Here is a 19,178-nt window from a genome sequence, read left to right on the forward strand (position 1 = left end):
AACTGAAAGTTGAGAAATAAATGTGAAGGTTCTTCAGGAACATTTGAATGTTTGTTACAAATTTCTTTTGTGTCGATCAAGTGATTGATTAGTCTACTAGGTATATTTAGGCATCACTTGACAAAGGCTCTTGACATAACTTATCAAAGTGCTTCGGCAAATGTTGCTAATTGATGATATGTACGTAATATAGTTTGATTGACAACAAGAAGCTCATAATTATTCAACAAAATGTTTTTGTGAATAAGCTGAAATTATACGCTTCACGTTTATTTGTGTGTAAAAGAAGTTGACCTTCAACATTGGGTCCGTCACTGTAAACGACTCCTCATTTGTGATCAGGTGACTCAGCCATTTGCGAATGTGGCCTCACTGCATCAATGGTTGAGTCACTCGCGGCCATGTAGACGATTGTCCCAAGCACTTTACCGTGTTTGTGAAGTAAGCAACGAACAACACCGTACATCTTCACTAATATAAGTTAGGTCACAGCTTGGCACGTTTCTCGGAAACGAATAGTATTTTCTACTTTATTAAATCACAATTAGACATGTGCAAACATAACATATTAAAAACATGAAAAAATTTCTGCCACTGTCAAACTGATATTGGCGGGTAAGTAGGAGTGGCTACTTGCAAGAGGAGGAGCCTAATTTTCCCATACGTTATGTTTCCATTGAAAACAAAGACAACTAAACTCTAGAAAAACAGAGTTGTATGGAAACACAGACTAAATCAAACTACAAACTGTCATTATTTATCTCATCTAAGGTTACATCCGCACGCTCATATGAGAACGCAATTTACAAGCCTAACAACCCGTTTCAACTGAAACACATCGTGGAATGAAGCCCCTATGCCTATCATCTATGGCTTCCTCCGTGCAACGTCAAGATCTAAATGTCATCCAAATCCCACTAAATGCTATGAACAGGGTTACGGCTAAAGGAATACCAACCAAAATAACAAATGTAGGACTCGGGCCGTGGTGTTTGGGCAGTTCCTTCGAAGACACTGACAGCCCCATATGGCTGCTGGGTGATGCACCGTCCCTTCCCGTCCTTAACCTCAACTTTCTTGGGGCTTCTTCAGCAGCCCTCTTCTCATCAACCAGTTCTGTTGGTGAGCCATCGCTAATTTTCCTGCCCATGTCTGACTTCAAAAGACGGGACTCTGCTTCCTGCTCATCGAAATTAGAAATCTTCTTCGTGGCTTCTTTGACCTGTAAGGAGACAATATTGCTCGTTTAGAATTTTATGGGAACACCAAACAGATGTATATACAATGCTTATGTTGGCTTCGTTAATCATCCTTACCTCATAAATAGTTGACTGCACATTATCTTCTTCAGCAGGGGTTGTAGCTCTCACATTGCTATCAACAACTGACCGAGGTGAAGTACTCATCTGCAAACGGATTCTTCTAGAACCAGGGGCCTGAGTTGCAGAATCACCTGAACTTAATGGTTGTTGAGGCTTGGGGGCCTTCATCTTGATTCCTGATCTACCTACAACATTGGAATCATAGTTGACGGAATTCTTCATAGTGGCCAAGTCTTCCTTATCGTTGATTTCCGCATGCTCTCTCTCATGTTCATCAGAGGTCAGACTCTGCTGTATAGCTTCTCTAGCCTGTATGGAACAAATAGAGTTAAGTTTGAAAATGCATAAGAAGCAACAACAGAGATATTAAGGTAGTGTCCCAAGGACCCTTACCTCAGTATTAGCAGATTCTACTTCATCTTCTCCCCCGTAATCTGTCTCTCTCACGTTACTATTGGCAACGGGCCCGGATGAAATATTCATCTGCAAACGGATTCTTCTATGAGCAGTGTCCTGAGTTACAGAACTGTCTGAATTTGGTTGTTGTTGAGGCTGGTGAGGCCTAATCTTGATTCTACTTCTACCATCAGGATCAAAGCCATGGTTAATAGAATTATTCGTACTGGACCATTCTTCTTTGTTGCCGAATATCGCATGCTCTTCCTCCTGTTCATCAGAAGTAGGACTCTGCTGTATATCCTCTCTAGTCTGCATGAAACAGTCGGTGTAAAATTAGATAAATGCATTCGACAAGAATTATTAAGTTAGCTTCACAAGGACACCCTTACCTCTGTAATAATTGATTGGACTTCATCTTCTTCCCTGCTGTAGTTTTCCTCGCTCTCATTGCCATTGGTAATTGACCCAACTGAACGGTCAACTAATAAATGAAGTCTTCTTGCAGCAGAGCCCTGATCTACAAAGTTATCTATATTTGGTTGTAGATGAGGATGTCGATCCCTAATCTTGATTCCAGTTCCACCAACATCATCACCGCTGTGGTTATCAAGATTCTTCCAACTGGTAGATCCATCCAAACTATTGGACACATCATTGACTGAATTCACAGGAAACTGCTCAGCAAATGAGCATTGAGATAAATAAATGTCTGTCATATTTCCCATTCTAGGTTTTCGGTCATCAAATGATGCTTGAGCTTTAGCTTGCCAATAACCAAATGAGGTGTTCAGCAGAACCTCGGAGCCAAATTGCTCATTGTACAAGCCAGATGCTCTCCTTTGCAAATCATTCTGGTGCACAAGGACAAAGCAAAAGGTTACAGTTAGACCTCATTTCTAAATATACTACGAATTATTTTCAAAAGATTAATTCTAGAATTTCAATTTCATGAAGTACACTAAGCATGCTAGACAGGAAAACAACCAAGAAGTACCAAAATTGGGGTTACAAGAAGCAAGAAATTATTTATTTTACCCATACCTGGGCAATTTTGGCGTCTGTGTTACCCCATACACCATTGAAACATGAGTTTCCTGGTGGCGTGGTGCATGCATGACCAGATAGATAAGTCTCATTTCCAATGACCAAGTTCTTCTGACTAGTTGACTCCTCATAGGAGCTCTCATAATGGCTATTGCTGAACTCATCAAACAACTCCTTGAGGGATACATCCCGTTCACATGTGCCATCCTGAAAATGCAATACATTATCATAATTGCCAAAGTCACTGGTAAAAGGTGAACCCACATAATGTTCCAGCTCTGCATTAATCTGCGAATGCGACAGCGAGAAGACTTTGCAATCAACCGGGCCGCCCAAAGACTCATAGAACGCCGGATTTTCTTCCATTGTCAGATGGCCCTACAGTTGAGAACCATGTTTCGTCACTAGTTGTTAATATTTGTAAACTTTTGTATAAATTTAGGAGTACAATACTGAACGTGACAAAAACAAAACATATCACGGACATCTTACCTGGATTCCTGTTTCTACTGCTCCATGATCTTCCATATCAGAGGCCATAAAACTGTTAACAGGTAGCTGACAAAAAGCATCAGGGGTCACTTTGTCAGACTTATCAGTCAACCACCTCATGATACCTTCCAACTGCTTTTCACCTTGCATCTCTGATGTAGCTGTTTCCTGAACTATATCTGAGGACTCATCAGGAGAAGACTTAGTTGTGGTAGGAGATAGACCAGTTTGTTCAACTTCGTCATACTTTGGTTCATCAGCCTTCTCTTCTGGTTTATGGAACAAGCGACAGAGAACAAAGGCACCCTGTATCAGAGAGTCATTTAAACATTATTCAGAACAAGTACGGATTTATTTATCAGTTCCAGGACAGGTAAGTTTCAAAATGTGCATCATCTCGAAGTATATATATGAGAAGGGGTGAATAAGGCAAAGCATTAAGCAGAGGGAGTACCTGGCCGGGAGCAGTGCCATCGAGTTCCTTCTGAGTAGCACGATACTCGTGCATGATCCAGCTGGTACGCTCGCCCTTGGGGGCACGGCCTCTGTAGAAAACCAAGGTCTTCTTCATCCCAACTTGGCCATTGCTGTTAGTGGCAAACTTGCACTGGCGGGACTTGATGGTCCGGTCCTTCCCCGTAGCCTTCCAGTATCCAGCATCAGTTGCTCTATTGGACCGATGGCCATTTGGGTACTTCCTATCGCGGGGGCAGAAGAAGAACCACTCTTGATCATCTGACTTTATCACCGATAGTTCTGCGCAAGCACAACGCAATTGACACTATGGACAGCTACAGGCTACAAGCTTCAAGCTTTACTACTATATTCGAGTTGGTTAATCCAAATTTCGTAATATTGTTTAAAATTACCATTCATAGCTCAGCTCAGGCAGATTAAATATGCACTACTTACAGCTAAAAGCTTCAACCTTACAACAATATCCGAGGTGGGTAATTAAAAGATTGAATTATTATTTATAATTATCACAATTACAGTGGAATTACGCAAGGAATCCACATAAAAATAAGGAGGATTTATTCATTGGTGATGTATGGAATAAAGGAAAAATTCTCAATCCAGCCAACCAAATATTCTTATTCAGAAATAAACAAACAACGACTATAAATTCAAACCCCAAAAAATGGAGAGAGGGGAAGAGAGAGAGGGAGACAGAGGGAGACAGAGAAAAAAACAATTACTTGGCAAATCCCAGGGCTCCCATCTGCAGACATCGATTTCCGGGATGACTTGGACCTCGGAATCACGGCCGTTGATCTTCAGCCGGAGGAAGTGGTTGATGAGCTCCTCGTCCGTCGGCCTGAACCGAAACCCCAACGGCAGCGATTCCGTCGACAGCTCCGCCATATATCTCCTATCACTGATCTTCCTCAACTTTCCCAACTTTTCAAAACCCTAGCTCGCAGAAAAATTAAATTACTCCCGAACCCTGCTGTTTGTTTAGAGTAAAGTCGAATAAATTATGTTCGGAAATTTTGTGCTTTCTCCTCTGTCACTCACTCGCTTTTATGTCGATTTACTAAGCTCCGGATTGGTGGACTGAGTTGACCAGACGCCTCCGGGTTCTGACTGGGAGCGGTTTGTACGTGTATGCGTCGTAGAGGATCTTTGTTGTTTGACCCCGCTGATTAAGTGGCAGAGAAAGGAGGCGCCATGTGTCGGCTCGTCTCTTGCTATTCATATTATATTTTTGTACCATATTTTCATACTACCTTATGTGACATTTGATGTGGATAGCCACATCATTTGAATTAATCATATTTTTAAATTTAGTTCATTATTTAATAAACTAATAATTAAGAAAAACTAATTAATTAAATGATGATTGTGATATACATGGAGTCTTTCTGCTTCATTTCCTTGGGTTTTGCAAATTTTTCAAATGATATAATTGTCCACATCAGATACCACCTAAGGTGGTATAGAAATATAGTATAAAAACATGTTATGAATAGCATTACTCTACGAATTATTCTGTACTGTTTTTTTACTTTTGACTTTTGATTTTGTACCCTTTTTTTTAAATTGTACCTAAAATAGTAATATTTTTGAAATCAATTGTAAGTAAAAATGCAAATTAATCTTCAAAAAGCAATTAAAGTGCTTCCTTCAAGAATCACATAATTGATGTTTCTTGAAAGAAGCACTTCAAGTACTTTTAGAACCTAAAAATGTTTTTAGTTGTCAAAAAGTACTTTCTAAACGAATCCTTATGTAAACTGATTACTTTGACGTTGTACTATGAACATGTTTTGTGTACTTAAAAGCAAACTAAAAAAAGTACTTGAAGTGATCACCAAAAAACGCAAGCAAGCATGGCAAGTAAGACATATCACATGGCTTCCTTCTCCATTTTGTCTTACAGACTAGAGTTTTTAAAATTGTTCCAAGAAGTCGAATTATTACCATTTGAATTAGGGCTAGTTTGATATTGTTGTGCTTTAAAAAAAAAACTGTTTTTGCTGTGCTGCAAGAATAAACAGCTGTGAAATAAAGTAGTCTGTGTTTGGTAAACTTTTTTGTAAAAATGTTTTTAGCAAATAAAGCAATGTTAAAGTGTTTGGTAAATTTTTATGTAAAACCGCTGCGACTGTGTAAAATGATTAAAAACAGATATGATGTTGAATATTATATAATAATTTTTTTATCTTTTCTTTTATTATGACATTTATAAGATTTATATAAACTATTTATAAACAGTTGTGAGCTTCGAAGAATGTACTTTTACCTTTTTTTTATGAAGATATTTATAATTTTTTTAGGGAATTGTTATTAGCACTCCAAAAATCTCATTCTATACTCCAAACTTTCTATATTAGGAAACAAAAAAATACTTGTTAAGAGCGTAAAATGAGATTTTTGAAGTGCAATAACACTTCCCTTTTTTTCTTCTATTCATTTCTCGAAGAGTCGTTTCTTCTTTACCTTTTTCCTATTTTATTTTTGCAGAACCTTTGTATATTCTATCTTCCGTCGCTAACTCCCTCTCTCCCCCTTCTCTCTCTGTCACTCTCTGCCTAATCCTAAGGAAGGCTAGGTCGTGGGGAAAGGAAGGTTAGGTCGCATCAACCAATTCATGGAAGATAGATGAACTTCGATTTCAGGACTCATCGTTGGTGTTAGCGACGAAGGCGTCGAGGCTTTCCCCATTGAGATTTTGGGTGTCAAGCAAAAGGGTGCAAATCTAGCATTCTTTGTGCAACCCAAATTTTGACAAAGCCCAGAAATCCGACGAAAATGCCTTGAATTTCGACAAAACCCAGAAATTCGACGAACCTTCCGCCGTTCCTGTCCTAGAAATTCGAAGAAGCTCAAAATCAGAGGGGACGGAAGAGAGACGCGGTAGGGTCGGCGACGAAGTCAATGGGTATAATGTATAATTTATTTAATTGCTAAAGGCCATTTTGGGTATTGGAAATTTCATTAAATTCCTCAGCACCTCTTGCGAAATCGGTTTGCGCAAAGGTTAGGCAAGCAAAAAAAGCCGATTTTTCAAAATTGGGTTTTGCAGCTTTGTGTTTTTGGCTTTTTTCACCCAAAACTGTGGAAAAAAAAAAAACTGAAGTTGAATGTTTACCAAACATAAAAAAAGCTCTTTGATATCTATTTTTTTCAGAAGCATCTCAGTATCAAACCAGGGCTTAGAAGTCATAGATTATTGTTACTAGCACTACAATATGGTAACATTCTTCTTCGTTTGTAATCAAGAGGTCTCAAGTTTGGTTCTCATGAATGACAAGTTCGATAACTACTTATGACTAGTTATTGTGTAGCTTGTGGTATTCCCACCGTGAATATCATTGTTTAAAAATAAAACTCCCAGAGATTATTTTTCCATCTTACATTAGCGTGAACGTTATTCCCCTTGGACCTGAGCGGGAGAACCATCTTATGAACTCTAGTGCATCATTCTTCTAGCATTACAAGCTAAAATAGGCCAAACGTAGACGAAAAATACTTCCTTTCTAGGAGCTATTCTGTCAATTAACTGACTGTTACAATCAATTTCCGTTATATTAGCCTATATAAATTATTGATAGAAAAAACAGACTTCCGTTTGCCAATTATTTTACCGCAGTCTTCGGTAAAAAAATAAAAAATAAAAGAGATATGTTATCTACACATCCTATTTTATTTTTCACACACTCCTTTATAATTTCTATCCGTTGATATTCTTCAATTCATTCGACCAGACAGCTGAAAATTAAAAAGATGTATGAGAAGTAAAATGAAATGGGTGCTCCAAAATAAAATTACGAACTCTAACGCCAACGCTTGGGACATTTGCAGAAAAGCCCGAGAAAAAAAATCCTGGTCCCAAATAAAAATGCCGGCACTTGTTGCCGCCTTTAATGAAAAGCTATATTCTCCGCGCTGCGCCACATAATTATACCTTATGTGTTAGTAGGGTTTGTACAATAATTTTTTTATTCTGATCAGAATACGAATGATACATTATGTGTTTTTATAAAAAATTGTGGAAATTTTTATTTTTAAAGTTATTAATTTTTTAACACATATATCTCACTATTTGTATAATGACACATGGTGTACCACACCATGTACCAGTTACATTGAAAAATCTCTCGGGTTTGTACGACAATAGCAAAGAATCATTTGTACCCCAACGATATTCCCACAGCTTCCCACGTCCTGGGTCGGCCAGTACTCTTTCACCCCGTTAAGTAAACACACATTAGCAGTTGACGATTGCGAGTTGTTGATATAATCATTTGTGATTCTAAACCATTGATGTATTGAAGAATTCACGTACATTATCAGCTCACAATCATCCAAAAACGTGCAACAAATAATGGCATATCTCTAATGAAAACTTCAATTGAAGTTAGATAGAGTCATGATAGACAGTCGTCTTCCCATTCAAATGATGGGAGCCGTTGAAGTTTGTTTTATAAGATTCACATGTATTAGCGGCTCACAGTCATCAACTAAGTCTTAACATTTCTCCATTTTAAGATAATGTGAATGTGCAATTCTATACAACGTGCTCAAATAATAAAATAACAACTTAATAAAATAAAATAAAAAAGAAAGAAAGAAAAAAAAAAAGACAAGTAATAAAATAGTAAATGGTACATTTGGTTGAGGTAAACAGCAAGGGTGCCCTATAAAAACAAGACAAAGTGAACGTATACCCTCCTCCATCCGCGCAATAAAGTAAATTTCTACTGGTACATTATCTTGTTATTTGCAACTTTTACCTACAAAGCAGGATGGTAGCTAAGAGGCACATTTGTGTGACTTGCGTCGACCCTCTGCACAGCTCTCCGCAAACTCCACTCGTGTAAGAATTCCAAGGCAAGTCTCAGCGCAGTTCCGAGTCCAAGAACCACGATAATACCTATACAATAACAACAAGCATATACTAATTTCTCAAATAAATGAGATTTTTTACATATCAATAGGCACAAAAGTACTTATAATAATGTTAGAAGGCAGCGCAGATACACCGAGGGTGACGGACATTAGCACGTCCAACATCAGACCACCTATAAGGATTGAAAACGCCACATAAAGTGGGCTAACACAACCCTGCAACAAAGATCGGTGCATTTGAAATCACAGCATCAACAATGTTATTATTCATCGAGGTTACTAATATTCTAGTAGATTGATTAGTGTCTTCCTACCCTGTCGCGATTTTGTGATCGGTAGGATGAGTCAACTCTCCAAACCCAGTAGCTTGCCTGCTAATGCCAATACACTGATAGTTAAATTTTGACAGGCTAAGGAGATGCTACTATCTCAACACACGGTAATGGCAATCCCATTAGTCTATGCTCAGATATAATGATTCTCAATACAAAACAACAATCCCATTCTATGCCTGAGACAATTTGGCTCGGGAAATACTACGAAATTCAAAGTTCAAATCCGAGGACAGAATAAGCTACACACTAAGTTAGAAAAGAAAAAAGATGGAAAACAAGTCCGGTATCAAACATAAAAGCCGATTGGCTATCTAAAGTTCTTAGTCTCTATAGTATACTATTCTTTGAAGTTATAGATTATGACTTTTGGCTGGTAGAATATTGCATTGGGTATGCCAATTCCGCGCACACATATATTAAGTTATGGCTTAATTAACATAAGGCTATCCTTTACATCCAAAGGTTCAGAGTACATACAGTTGGCTGAGTCTCTGGAGGTGGCACATTTGCTGCTACCCCTCTGCATAAACAGATTAGATCTTTCTATAAAATCTGGCTTTGAAAGTGAGCTAATTTATAAATCACGAACAGAATTATTGAGTAAATTACTGGAATATCTCTCATTTGTTCCTCTGGTGCGAAACCAAGTGTCTGTACATGATCTGTGGGATTTCGCAAGCCTGCTTCGACATTGGCATCCGAGATCAATCAAAACTTGATCTTTCTCCTGCTGACACACTCTGAGGAACAAGCACAACAAACCCAGTACAAATAATTTCATTTACAACCCAGAATAGTATAAAATTCGAATAAAAAATCTAGCGATTTTTCTATACTTGCCTGCATTGTTCATGAGAGCTTGAAGTCCTTGACAAGTGGTCCCTTTTCGGAGCAGGAACCTCCTCCGAAAATTTGACCGCGGAGGTGGCTGTCGGCGGTTCATGAACTTCAGAGGACGCCCCACCCGAAACGACGACCTGTTCTACGGGCGGAACGACATCCACAGTTGTCAAATTGGGAAGTAAGCTAGTCTCATCTCCGCCGCCACCACCGCCACCAAGCCGCTGCTTCTCCAGGTCAGGTAACTCACCATTTTCACTCTCTTTCTCACTCCCCATTACTTCTGTGTTCCTGAATCTTACTCAGAACCTAGAAAATCCAAATTGCATCCAGTTTCCGATTTCCAAACAAGTCACATTATGTGGAAAAACTAAAAAAAAAAGTAACAAATTAAATGAAAAGCAAAGTGATAATCAAGGTTTTGAAAGGAGAGTGAATTGTTTACCTTTGGCTTCGAACTTCAAAGTAAAAAACGTTACACGGTCTGTGGCTTCGGCTTAACCAGAAGAAGAGGAGGAGGAGTAAGACGTTGAAGCGGTGGAGGAGAACGTGAATAATAGGGCTTTTAGAAGTTTGGTACAACTCTGGTGGTTTAGCAGCACAACGTCTTTAAGGAAAGACTTACGTGGGCAGGAATAACCTGGGCCATTTTAAACTTTATCGTTTATTTTTTCTTTTTCTTGTTCTTCTTTCGGTATGGGCCTAGCTAAAATTAAAAGGAAGGGACGAATATAAGTGTTGTAGGTCTATTTAACTGAACTATTTTAACGAAATAGAGAGGGAGAGGCCGACAACAATAAGAGAGATTTAATTGTAAGATGTGTGTTATATCACCCCATTATGCTTTTATTTATAGTAGTAGGATAGGTTAAATCCTTACCACTTTAGGATTACAACTCTAATAGGATATTAACTACTAAAGGGAATGTTCAAAGATATCCCTAGACACACTAGGATTTACACAATCACATCTCTATTCTAAATATGATTGCAACACTCCCCCTTGAGTGTGTAAATACTTAACAAAACATCGCATTAGATCTTCAGCAGATAAGGTAGAACATTTGTTGAAGTCGGCGGCACAAACGAATATAAGTGTTGTAGGTCTATTTAACTGAACTATTTTAACGAAATAGAGAGGGAGAGGCCGACAACAATAAGAGAGATTTAATTGTAAGATGTGTGTTATATCACCCCATTATGCTTTTATTTATAGTAGTAGGATAGGTTAAATCCTTACCACTTTAGGATTACAACTCTAATAGGATATTAACTACTAAAGGGAATGTTCAAAGATATCCCTAGACACACTAGGATTTACACAATCACATCTCTATTCTAAATATGATTGCAACACTCCCCCTTGAGTGTGTAAATACTTAACAAAACATCGCATTAGATCTTCAGCAGATAAGGTAGAACATTTGTTGAAGTCGGCGGCACAATGAGTGAATGCAAGTCTCAAATTTAAAGAAAGTATGCATTGGTAGTAAAAACTCACAAATTAAACCTTGCTATGGTAAAACTCAAGGTAAGGGAAAAACTCATAAACTAAAGAGAAAAGTGAGAAGTATGCATAATATCTAAAACAAACGCTAAACAGGATGAAAGTAATGAACTCAACAGAGTATGATCATCCCAGGATGGGTGCCTCATTAAAACCTCGTTAGGTAGCAAAAGCGCAATGGGAAAATTGCTCCTAATCGTGAGGAAAACGACTACATTAAGATCAAGTGAGTATGCTACAGGATACTCCTCCTAAGTTAGACATAACTTCCAAATAAGAGAACTACAAGTGATTCAACTTAGATAATTTACACATACCGATTCCTTGGACGAGCTTCTGAAAAGTAGACTTAGACAATGACTTGGTGAAGAGATCGGCTAGGTTGTCTTGGGAACAGATTTGCTTAACTTCAATGTTCTGATGTTGTTGTTGTCGATGAGAATAAAAGAACTTCGGCACTTTGTGCTTGGTGTTATCTCCCTTGATGTATCCCTCATTTAATTGCTCGATACATGTTGCATTGTCTTCAAAGATTGTTGTAGGAAGGTCAATGACGGAAGTAAAGACCACTAGTGTTTCAAATATGTTCTATGACTACTCTCAACCAAAAGCACTCATATGATACTTCATGCAGGGCGAAAATCTCAGCATGGTTCGAAGAAGTTGCAACTGGTAGACCTCCAAGATATAGCGGTGTCTCTAACAGTAAAGACATAGCCCTTTTGAGAACGTGCCCTATGTGGGTCAGATAAGTATCCAGCATTTGCATAACCAACAAGGTGAGAATCAACCCGAGAACCGAGGAGGGGCGGTAACTCTCGAGGATTTATGGATATAGAACAAGCCCAAATCCGTCGTACCCTTGAGGTAACGAAAAATGTCTTTAACATCATTCACGTGTCTGTGTGTGGGTGCATTGCTGTATCTAGCCAAAAGATTAACAGCGAAGGAGATGTCGAGTTTAGTGCATTGAGCCAAGTACAATAAAGCCCCAATTGCACTTAGGTATGGAACTTCGGGTTCCAAAATCTCATCCTCATCCTCTTTTGGATGGAAGGGATCTCGTTTAGCATCTAGAGTCTGAACGACCATAAGTGTACTTAAAGGCTTCGCTGTATTTTCATTAAAATGTCGTAACACCTTCTGGGTGTTGTTCCATTGATGTACTAGGATTCCATCCGAATAATGCTCGATTTCCAGGCCAAGGCAATATCGAGTTTTCCTAAGATCTTTCATCTCAAATTCTGATTTCAGGTGAACAGCAATTTTCTCAAGCTCTGCAAAAGTTCCGATGAGGTTCATGTCATCGACATAAACTGCAACGATCGCAAATCCAAAATGTGACTTCTTTATGAACACACATGGGCATAATTCGTTGTTCACATAACCCTGACTTGTCAAATATTCACTCAGACGGTTATACCACATCTGCCCAGATTGTTTCAATCCGTAGAGTGATATTCTCAATCTAATTAAGATAGTGTTATGTGGTCTAGAACTATTTGAACTAGTCAATGAAGTCCTTTTGGAACTTTCATTTATATTTCCATATCTAGATCCTCATAGAGATATATGGTTACCACGTCCATAAGCTGCATATTCAGTTTTTCAGAAACTACCAATCTGATTAGGTAGCGGAACGTTATAATGTCCATTACAAAAGAATACATCTCCTTGTAATCAATCCTAGGGTGCTGAGAGAAGCCTTGCGCTACGAGGCGTGCTTTGTATCACATTATTTTATTCTTCTCATTACGTTTCATCACGAAAACCCACTTATAACCCACGAGCTTCACATGTGGTGGAGTAGGAGCTATAGGTCCAAACACCTTACGTTTCGCAAGAGAATCGAGTTTGACCTGGATTGTTTGTTTCCAGTTTGACCAATTCGTTCTACGTTGACATGCATCAACGGAATGTGGTTCAATGTCATCGCTAAGCATGATGTCAGTAGCTACTATGTATGCAAATGCATCTTAACGATCACCTCATTCCGATTCCAAACCTCATCCAATACTACGTAATGGATTGAAATCTCGTGATTCTCGGGAGGTCAAGTTATTTCTTGTAAAACATCAAAGTAATCTAAAATAACCTCATGCGTTGGAATAGATGAGTAAGCGATGGTCGGATTCAAACTAGGGTTACTAGTTGGTGCTGATTTCCTCTTCCGGGGTTGTGAATCCTTTGAACCAAGGGGTCTACCACGTTTTAGGGTTGGAGCAGATGATTGGCTACCCGCCAATGTACCGGGCCGCATGGAAGGTGCGATTTCCTCACCTTCGGGGACGATTCGGCCTTCCCAGGCACGATTATGACGTACGCGGGGTACATCTATCATTGCAGGTGCGTTTACAGCAGGTCTATGTGATCTTGTCACTTTAGCTAGATCAGTAAAAGCATCTGGCATGCTCTGAGCAATGCTTTGAAGATTAATAATTTGTCGCACCTCAGTTTCAGACTGGGCAGTGCGAGGATCTAGATGAGACATAATGAGAGCATACCACGACAATTCACGGTGTTCTCCAGGAATGTTAGCATGTTTATCTCTCCCTAACGATGGGAAAACTGTCTCATCAAAGTGACAATCTATAAAACATGCGGTAAATAGATCTCTTGTCAAGGGCTCTAAATAACAAATAATTAATCATAACCAACATAGATTCCTATTTTTCTTTGAGGACCCATTTTGGTACATAATGGCGGTGTTATTGGCACATAAATTGTGCACCTAAACACATGTAAATGTGAGACGTCATGCTCATAACTAGTAACCAACTGTAACGACGGATGAGGTTGGGTAGCAGTAGGCCTTTGGTGGACCAGCATAGTTGCGTGCAATATTACATAGACTTAGGCAGATACTAGTAATTTGGTTCGCATAACCAAAGTCCGAGCTATCAATTGTAGGCACTTTAATCTCTACTACCATGCCGTTTTGGGTGTGAACATGGGGTACATGGATGTTCCACTTTAATCTCTACTAACATGTAATAATTGTCAAAAATCTGTGACGTAAACTCTCCAGCGTTATCCAATCGAATCGACTTAATCGGATAATCAATGGTGAGACATTAGCTTAATAATTTATGCTAGGAGTTTCACAAATGTAGGATTGCATGTGGACAACTGGCAAACATGTGACCATCGTGTCAATGCATCAACCAACACCATAAAGTATCAAAATAGTCCGCTTGTTGGTTGGATAAGTCCACAAATATCCCCTTGAATCCTCTGAAGAAACTTAGGGGGATTGTGAATAATATTTGTAATCGAGGGTTGAGTATTCAACTTCCCTAAAGAACACGCTTTGCATGGTGGGAATTCTACGTAGGGAGATAAATTATGCTCATGTGATGATTTGAGGATACGACGCATTATATCACATCTAGGATGTCCCATATGGTCATGCCAAAGCAACAAAATGCTCTGGAACTCAGGCATAGGGCCGACCACATGGTGGGCTTCTATGCCGCGAATGATTGTTATGTACAACCTACTCGGGAGACGTTCCAACTTCTCGTGAATACACTTCTAGCCATATTTATACGAAATAATACAAAGAAATTCAGATCCATTATCTTCAGTGGTTTCAATATGATATTGATTATCTCGAATATCTCTAAAACTCAGCAATGTTCTTCCAAAACGAGGAGAATAGAGGGCCTCTTTAATGGTTAAGATGCTACCATTGGACAACATGATACGGGCTTTTCTGTATCCTTCAATCAGGCTGGATGAGCCTAAGAGAGTTGTCAGATGTGCTTTCTTTGGTACAAAGTTAGTAAAATAGTGTCACTCATGCAATATGGTGTGCGTGGTAGCACTAATAGCCAAACAACTAACTTCCCCACTAGGCATATACCTAGAAATAAATTGATTGAATTGGTTATATGCACAAATATAATTCCATTCATTCAATTAATCAATTTGAGAAATAATATCCATAAAATAACAATCCATAATTCAAAACAAACCAAAACCAAAAACATTGTTCCAAATACTTAGAAATAATTTTTCCAAAATTAAACCATAAACCTAGAAAATATTTGGGGGGGGGGGGGGGACAGTCTATCCACTCCTAGTGAGTTTGGCCACAAGGGATAAAACACCTTAAAAACATGTCTAAAATTTATTCGTCCATAAGAGCTGATGCTTCCTGAAAATCTGATATCTCCATGGATGTAGTAGTATCTTCGGGATGATCCACCTGCACAAAGTTAGACTCATGACGGGAATGATACTTGGCAATGGCCTCAAGGGTAGCTCTACATACACATGACCAATGATCCTTTGATCCACAGTGGTAGCACAGTCCATTTCAGTGCAAGCCGATTGAACGGTAGTTTTTCCCTTGTTCTTGAAGTTTGTGGCCTTAGAAGTAAGAGGTTGGCGCTTCTGGGTCAAATTTTCTTTCTTAGGTGTGCCTTGACTCTGCAAACCTTGGGCCTATGGTGGGGCTTGCCACCTAAAGCCACAATCACAACAATTTTTGAGTCGTTTGTGGCTGCTAGAATTGGTTGCATGCTCTTCAGGCGCGTCGTTTAAGCTAGTGGGTAGAGCTTGACAATTCTTCATCAAAAGCTGTTTTTGCTTTTCAACGAGAAGTAAAATAGAGATTAAATTCAAAAATTTGGTGAACTTTTGTGCCCTATATTGTTGTTGTAGGACAATATTGGTGGCATGGAAGGTTGAATAAGCCTTATCCATAAAATCTGATTCGGTTAATTCCACTTTACAGAACTTTAGCAATGATCAGATTCTACAAACTTCAGAGTTGTATTTATTCACGGACTTAAAGTCTTGGAAGCGAAGATGCTGCCAGTCGTGTCTTGCTTCAGGCAAGTATATGTCTTTCTAGTGATCGAAACGGTCGGCCAGAACAAGCTAGAGGATGCATGGGTCCTCCTCAGTAAGGTATTCGATCTGCAGAGCATCATGGATATGTCTTTGAATAAAGATCATTGCAATAGCTTTCTGAGCTTCGTCGATAGGTTTGTCGTTAATGGGTGCCTCGATGATGGCTCTAAAGTAATAAGATGGAGCTTCACGTCTTGAACCCACTTTAGGTAGTTTCTTTCAGATACTTCCAGAACAGTGAAGGCGAGCTTGTTCAAGTTCGACATGTCCCTAAAACGAAGGGTACAACAAAAATGTGGCTAGTCATATGTTAATCCATAGACCTACATTCGGGTTCTATTGACATGTATTGGTTTAATTTATGCATGAAAGCTATAAGTTTCATGTGGTAAGTTTTGAATGAAAACTTCGAGTTCCAAAGGCACTAAATGTGAAGTTTCAAAACACAAAAATTGTTGGAAATAAAATATAGGTAGAGAATAAGAGAGAATAGAGAGAAACGAAAGAGTGATTGGGAGGAAAAAAATCTAAGTATTTTTCATTCTTATTAGAATGTCTATTTATAGGCTTAGGATTTACGTAGAAAAGGTCTCAACTATTTACATATTACAGATAGAACCAGAATGTGAACAACCACATAATAAATATCATTTATAACACTCCCCCTTGGATGTTTGGATGTTCACCAATTAATTATAGTTACCACAATAAAATCTTGTAGAAAACCCAATGAGAAAAAACATAAGGCAAGGAGAAAAATTAGTCACCACGATTATGAAAGATTTATATGGTGTTGGACGCGCATAATGTTGCCTCGCTAGACCTTGACAGGAAAAACCCAATGGGATAAAAACATGGTCGAAGGGAAAAGGGCACAAAGTGCTTATATGTCCATTATGGCATATTATCAAACACACCCCTAATAAATAACTCTGCATGTCTCCCCTTGATGACATGAAGCCTATGTTCGGCTGGTCATCATTAACAAGTTCTAAATAATGTGACTTTGACCTTCTGTTTGGTAGAACTTAACTAGGAAATGCCAAAGTTTATTGGGAGTTGACAATTGACGTTTGTGTTCCTGCAAAGAACAAACAAATACAAAATAAAATTTAGGATTTAAAATAAACTAGAAGCATTATAAATTCCATGGTAATTAATATAAACCATATATACAAATAGCCGTGTACACTCTTCAAGAGTCATACTAAAACTCTTAACTCTTTAAGGACATGTTGCAACAATTTAGTTCAAACTAACAAGATTAATTATTGAGGCAATATATACCAAAATTATCTAAAATACGTATTGAGTACATATATACTTTGAGTCTATGCTCTTCAATTGAAATATTTGAATAAGAATTTCTTCGAGAGATTTAAAAACTTAAAATCTCAAGTGGTATGCAGTTTTCACATTCTATAAGTCTCACGTTTAAAATAATACTGTAATTATAGAAATGTGGTTGCACTTATAATAGTAGACTATGTCTATACCAAGAAGCGTATGCCATACAATAATATTATTTCACTTTAATACTAACACCCAAGAATAAGTTTTTGGGTTTAAACTATAAGTTCACTTGTTTTACGTTTTTCAACGGCTCTCAAAAATAGAATTTGCCTCTTTCCAATTTGGCCTACCCTTTTACAATTTGTCAACATTTAATGGGAGAACGTGATTGAATAGCCCTTGTTGATATGAGTAGCTACTATAATCAAAACTATCGATTATCATCAATTAGTGATCCAACAATTCTTATTCACATGCGTATGCTTTATTTATAAGTATTTCATTGCTTGGGTATAATGCCTCGCCAGGGCTTCTATTGTCAAATCTAGAACAAACATCTTAAAATGAATTAGGTAGAAAATTGGATTATAACCTTTTATGGAGCGCCACTTTCAATAGGGTTTGAACTTTATTAATCTTCACTTATTAGGAGTTCACAGCTTGGTACCTATATATTTGTCATGTATTCATGCATGCAACTAATTAACACAAGCCACTTACGAGACAAGAGCAGATGTGTCAATGCAGATTCACAACGTTCTTGAAACTATCATTTCTCCCCCAAATGTCGGGATTATTGTCCCACCAAAGTGATAAATCTACAAAATGCTGTAACTATGAGCACAACTTCAAACACATTGACTTGAATCCCAATTTTAATGAACAAAAAAAACCATCTTTGTGTACACAATTACTTATTGGTTGGAAACTTAACCTCAACCAAACTGATCGTATGTAATTAATGATGCATGTGATCAAAATGTATCTTCCAACATAAATAAGCAATGAATAAAATGCTTAAAGCTTGAGGTAAGCCATGATAAGTGTTTAAATTAACCCCAAGTGGCATGAAATAGCCTACCAAATTTGTGAATTTTGCTTATAATTGCGAGTAAGTAATATAATAACCATGTTATAGGTACATTTAGGTCATTGGTCAAATAATCCACAATTAGATATTGATTAAGGTTAGAAATACGGTTTTAAATTCTCGAGAAGAAAATGGGGATCCAAGGTCAATTTTGACTTAGATGGTATGAGGACCAATTTTTCATGTGAGCAAACCTTGTAAGGACGTGCACAATGCACTATGTTGGGGCATTAAAATATGTACATACCGATTTGTTAAAAAAAAAATCCTACATATCATTGTGGATCATGAATGGCCATGATAATCATGTCATGATTCAGTTACTGAACTTCTTATTCATGACAAGCATACACTACTTCCATGATTGTGTGATAAAATTCACAAAAAAAGTAAGAGCTTCTGTTGAAAAAATTAATTCAACGATATACAATTCAATATAATAATAAATTTAATTAACGAATTCATAGTAACCTAAGAAAAACTAAAATTGAAATAAGAAAATTGAAAAAACACCATAAAAAAATGCTGACAAGTAAATAAATGAAGAGACAAGCTGTTGGGAGATAACTCAATCATTAATTGCTTACTAAACTCAATGTGGGAGATGAAACTTGACCACTTATAGTTGGATCAAATTATTT

At 37.9% G+C, this 19,178-nt stretch overlaps 3 protein-coding genes across 3 annotated transcripts; all 3 read right to left on the minus strand.

Moving 5' to 3' along the window:
- Positions 1-700: 700 nt before the first annotated feature.
- LOC137712805 (NAC domain-containing protein 14-like) lies at positions 701-4,768 on the minus strand. The gene is made up of 8 exons (XM_068451971.1): positions 4,457-4,768; positions 3,712-4,013; positions 3,258-3,563; positions 2,763-3,143; positions 2,111-2,572; positions 1,716-2,030; positions 1,317-1,631; positions 701-1,222 (listed from the first exon to the last, which is right to left on the minus strand). Exons 1-8 carry the CDS (start codon positions 4,620-4,622, stop codon positions 890-892), a joined length of 2,580 nt encoding a protein of 859 aa, XP_068308072.1. The 5' UTR covers positions 4,623-4,768; the 3' UTR covers positions 701-889.
- A 3,586-nt stretch (positions 4,769-8,354) lies between these two features.
- On the minus strand, positions 8,355-10,379 carry LOC137713997 (uncharacterized). Its single transcript, XM_068453358.1, has 5 exons — positions 10,233-10,379; positions 9,788-10,096; positions 9,557-9,687; positions 9,425-9,467; positions 8,355-8,637 (listed from the first exon to the last, which is right to left on the minus strand). The coding sequence occupies exons 2-4, from the start codon at positions 10,063-10,065 to the stop codon at positions 9,460-9,462; spliced, it is 417 nt and encodes a 138-aa protein (XP_068309459.1). The 5' UTR covers positions 10,066-10,096; positions 10,233-10,379; the 3' UTR covers positions 8,355-8,637; positions 9,425-9,459.
- Positions 8,498-9,067, minus strand: LOC137712304 (uncharacterized). The gene is made up of 4 exons (XM_068451406.1): positions 9,038-9,067; positions 8,927-8,983; positions 8,714-8,828; positions 8,498-8,637 (listed from the first exon to the last, which is right to left on the minus strand). The coding sequence occupies exons 1-4, from the start codon at positions 9,065-9,067 to the stop codon at positions 8,498-8,500; spliced, it is 342 nt and encodes a 113-aa protein (XP_068307507.1).
- Positions 10,380-19,178: the final 8,799 nt, after the last annotated feature.

The sequence above is a fragment of the Pyrus communis genome, chromosome 13, assembly GCF_963583255.1.
Source record: "Pyrus communis chromosome 13, drPyrComm1.1, whole genome shotgun sequence".
Classification (NCBI taxonomy): domain Eukaryota; kingdom Viridiplantae; phylum Streptophyta; class Magnoliopsida; order Rosales; family Rosaceae; genus Pyrus; species Pyrus communis.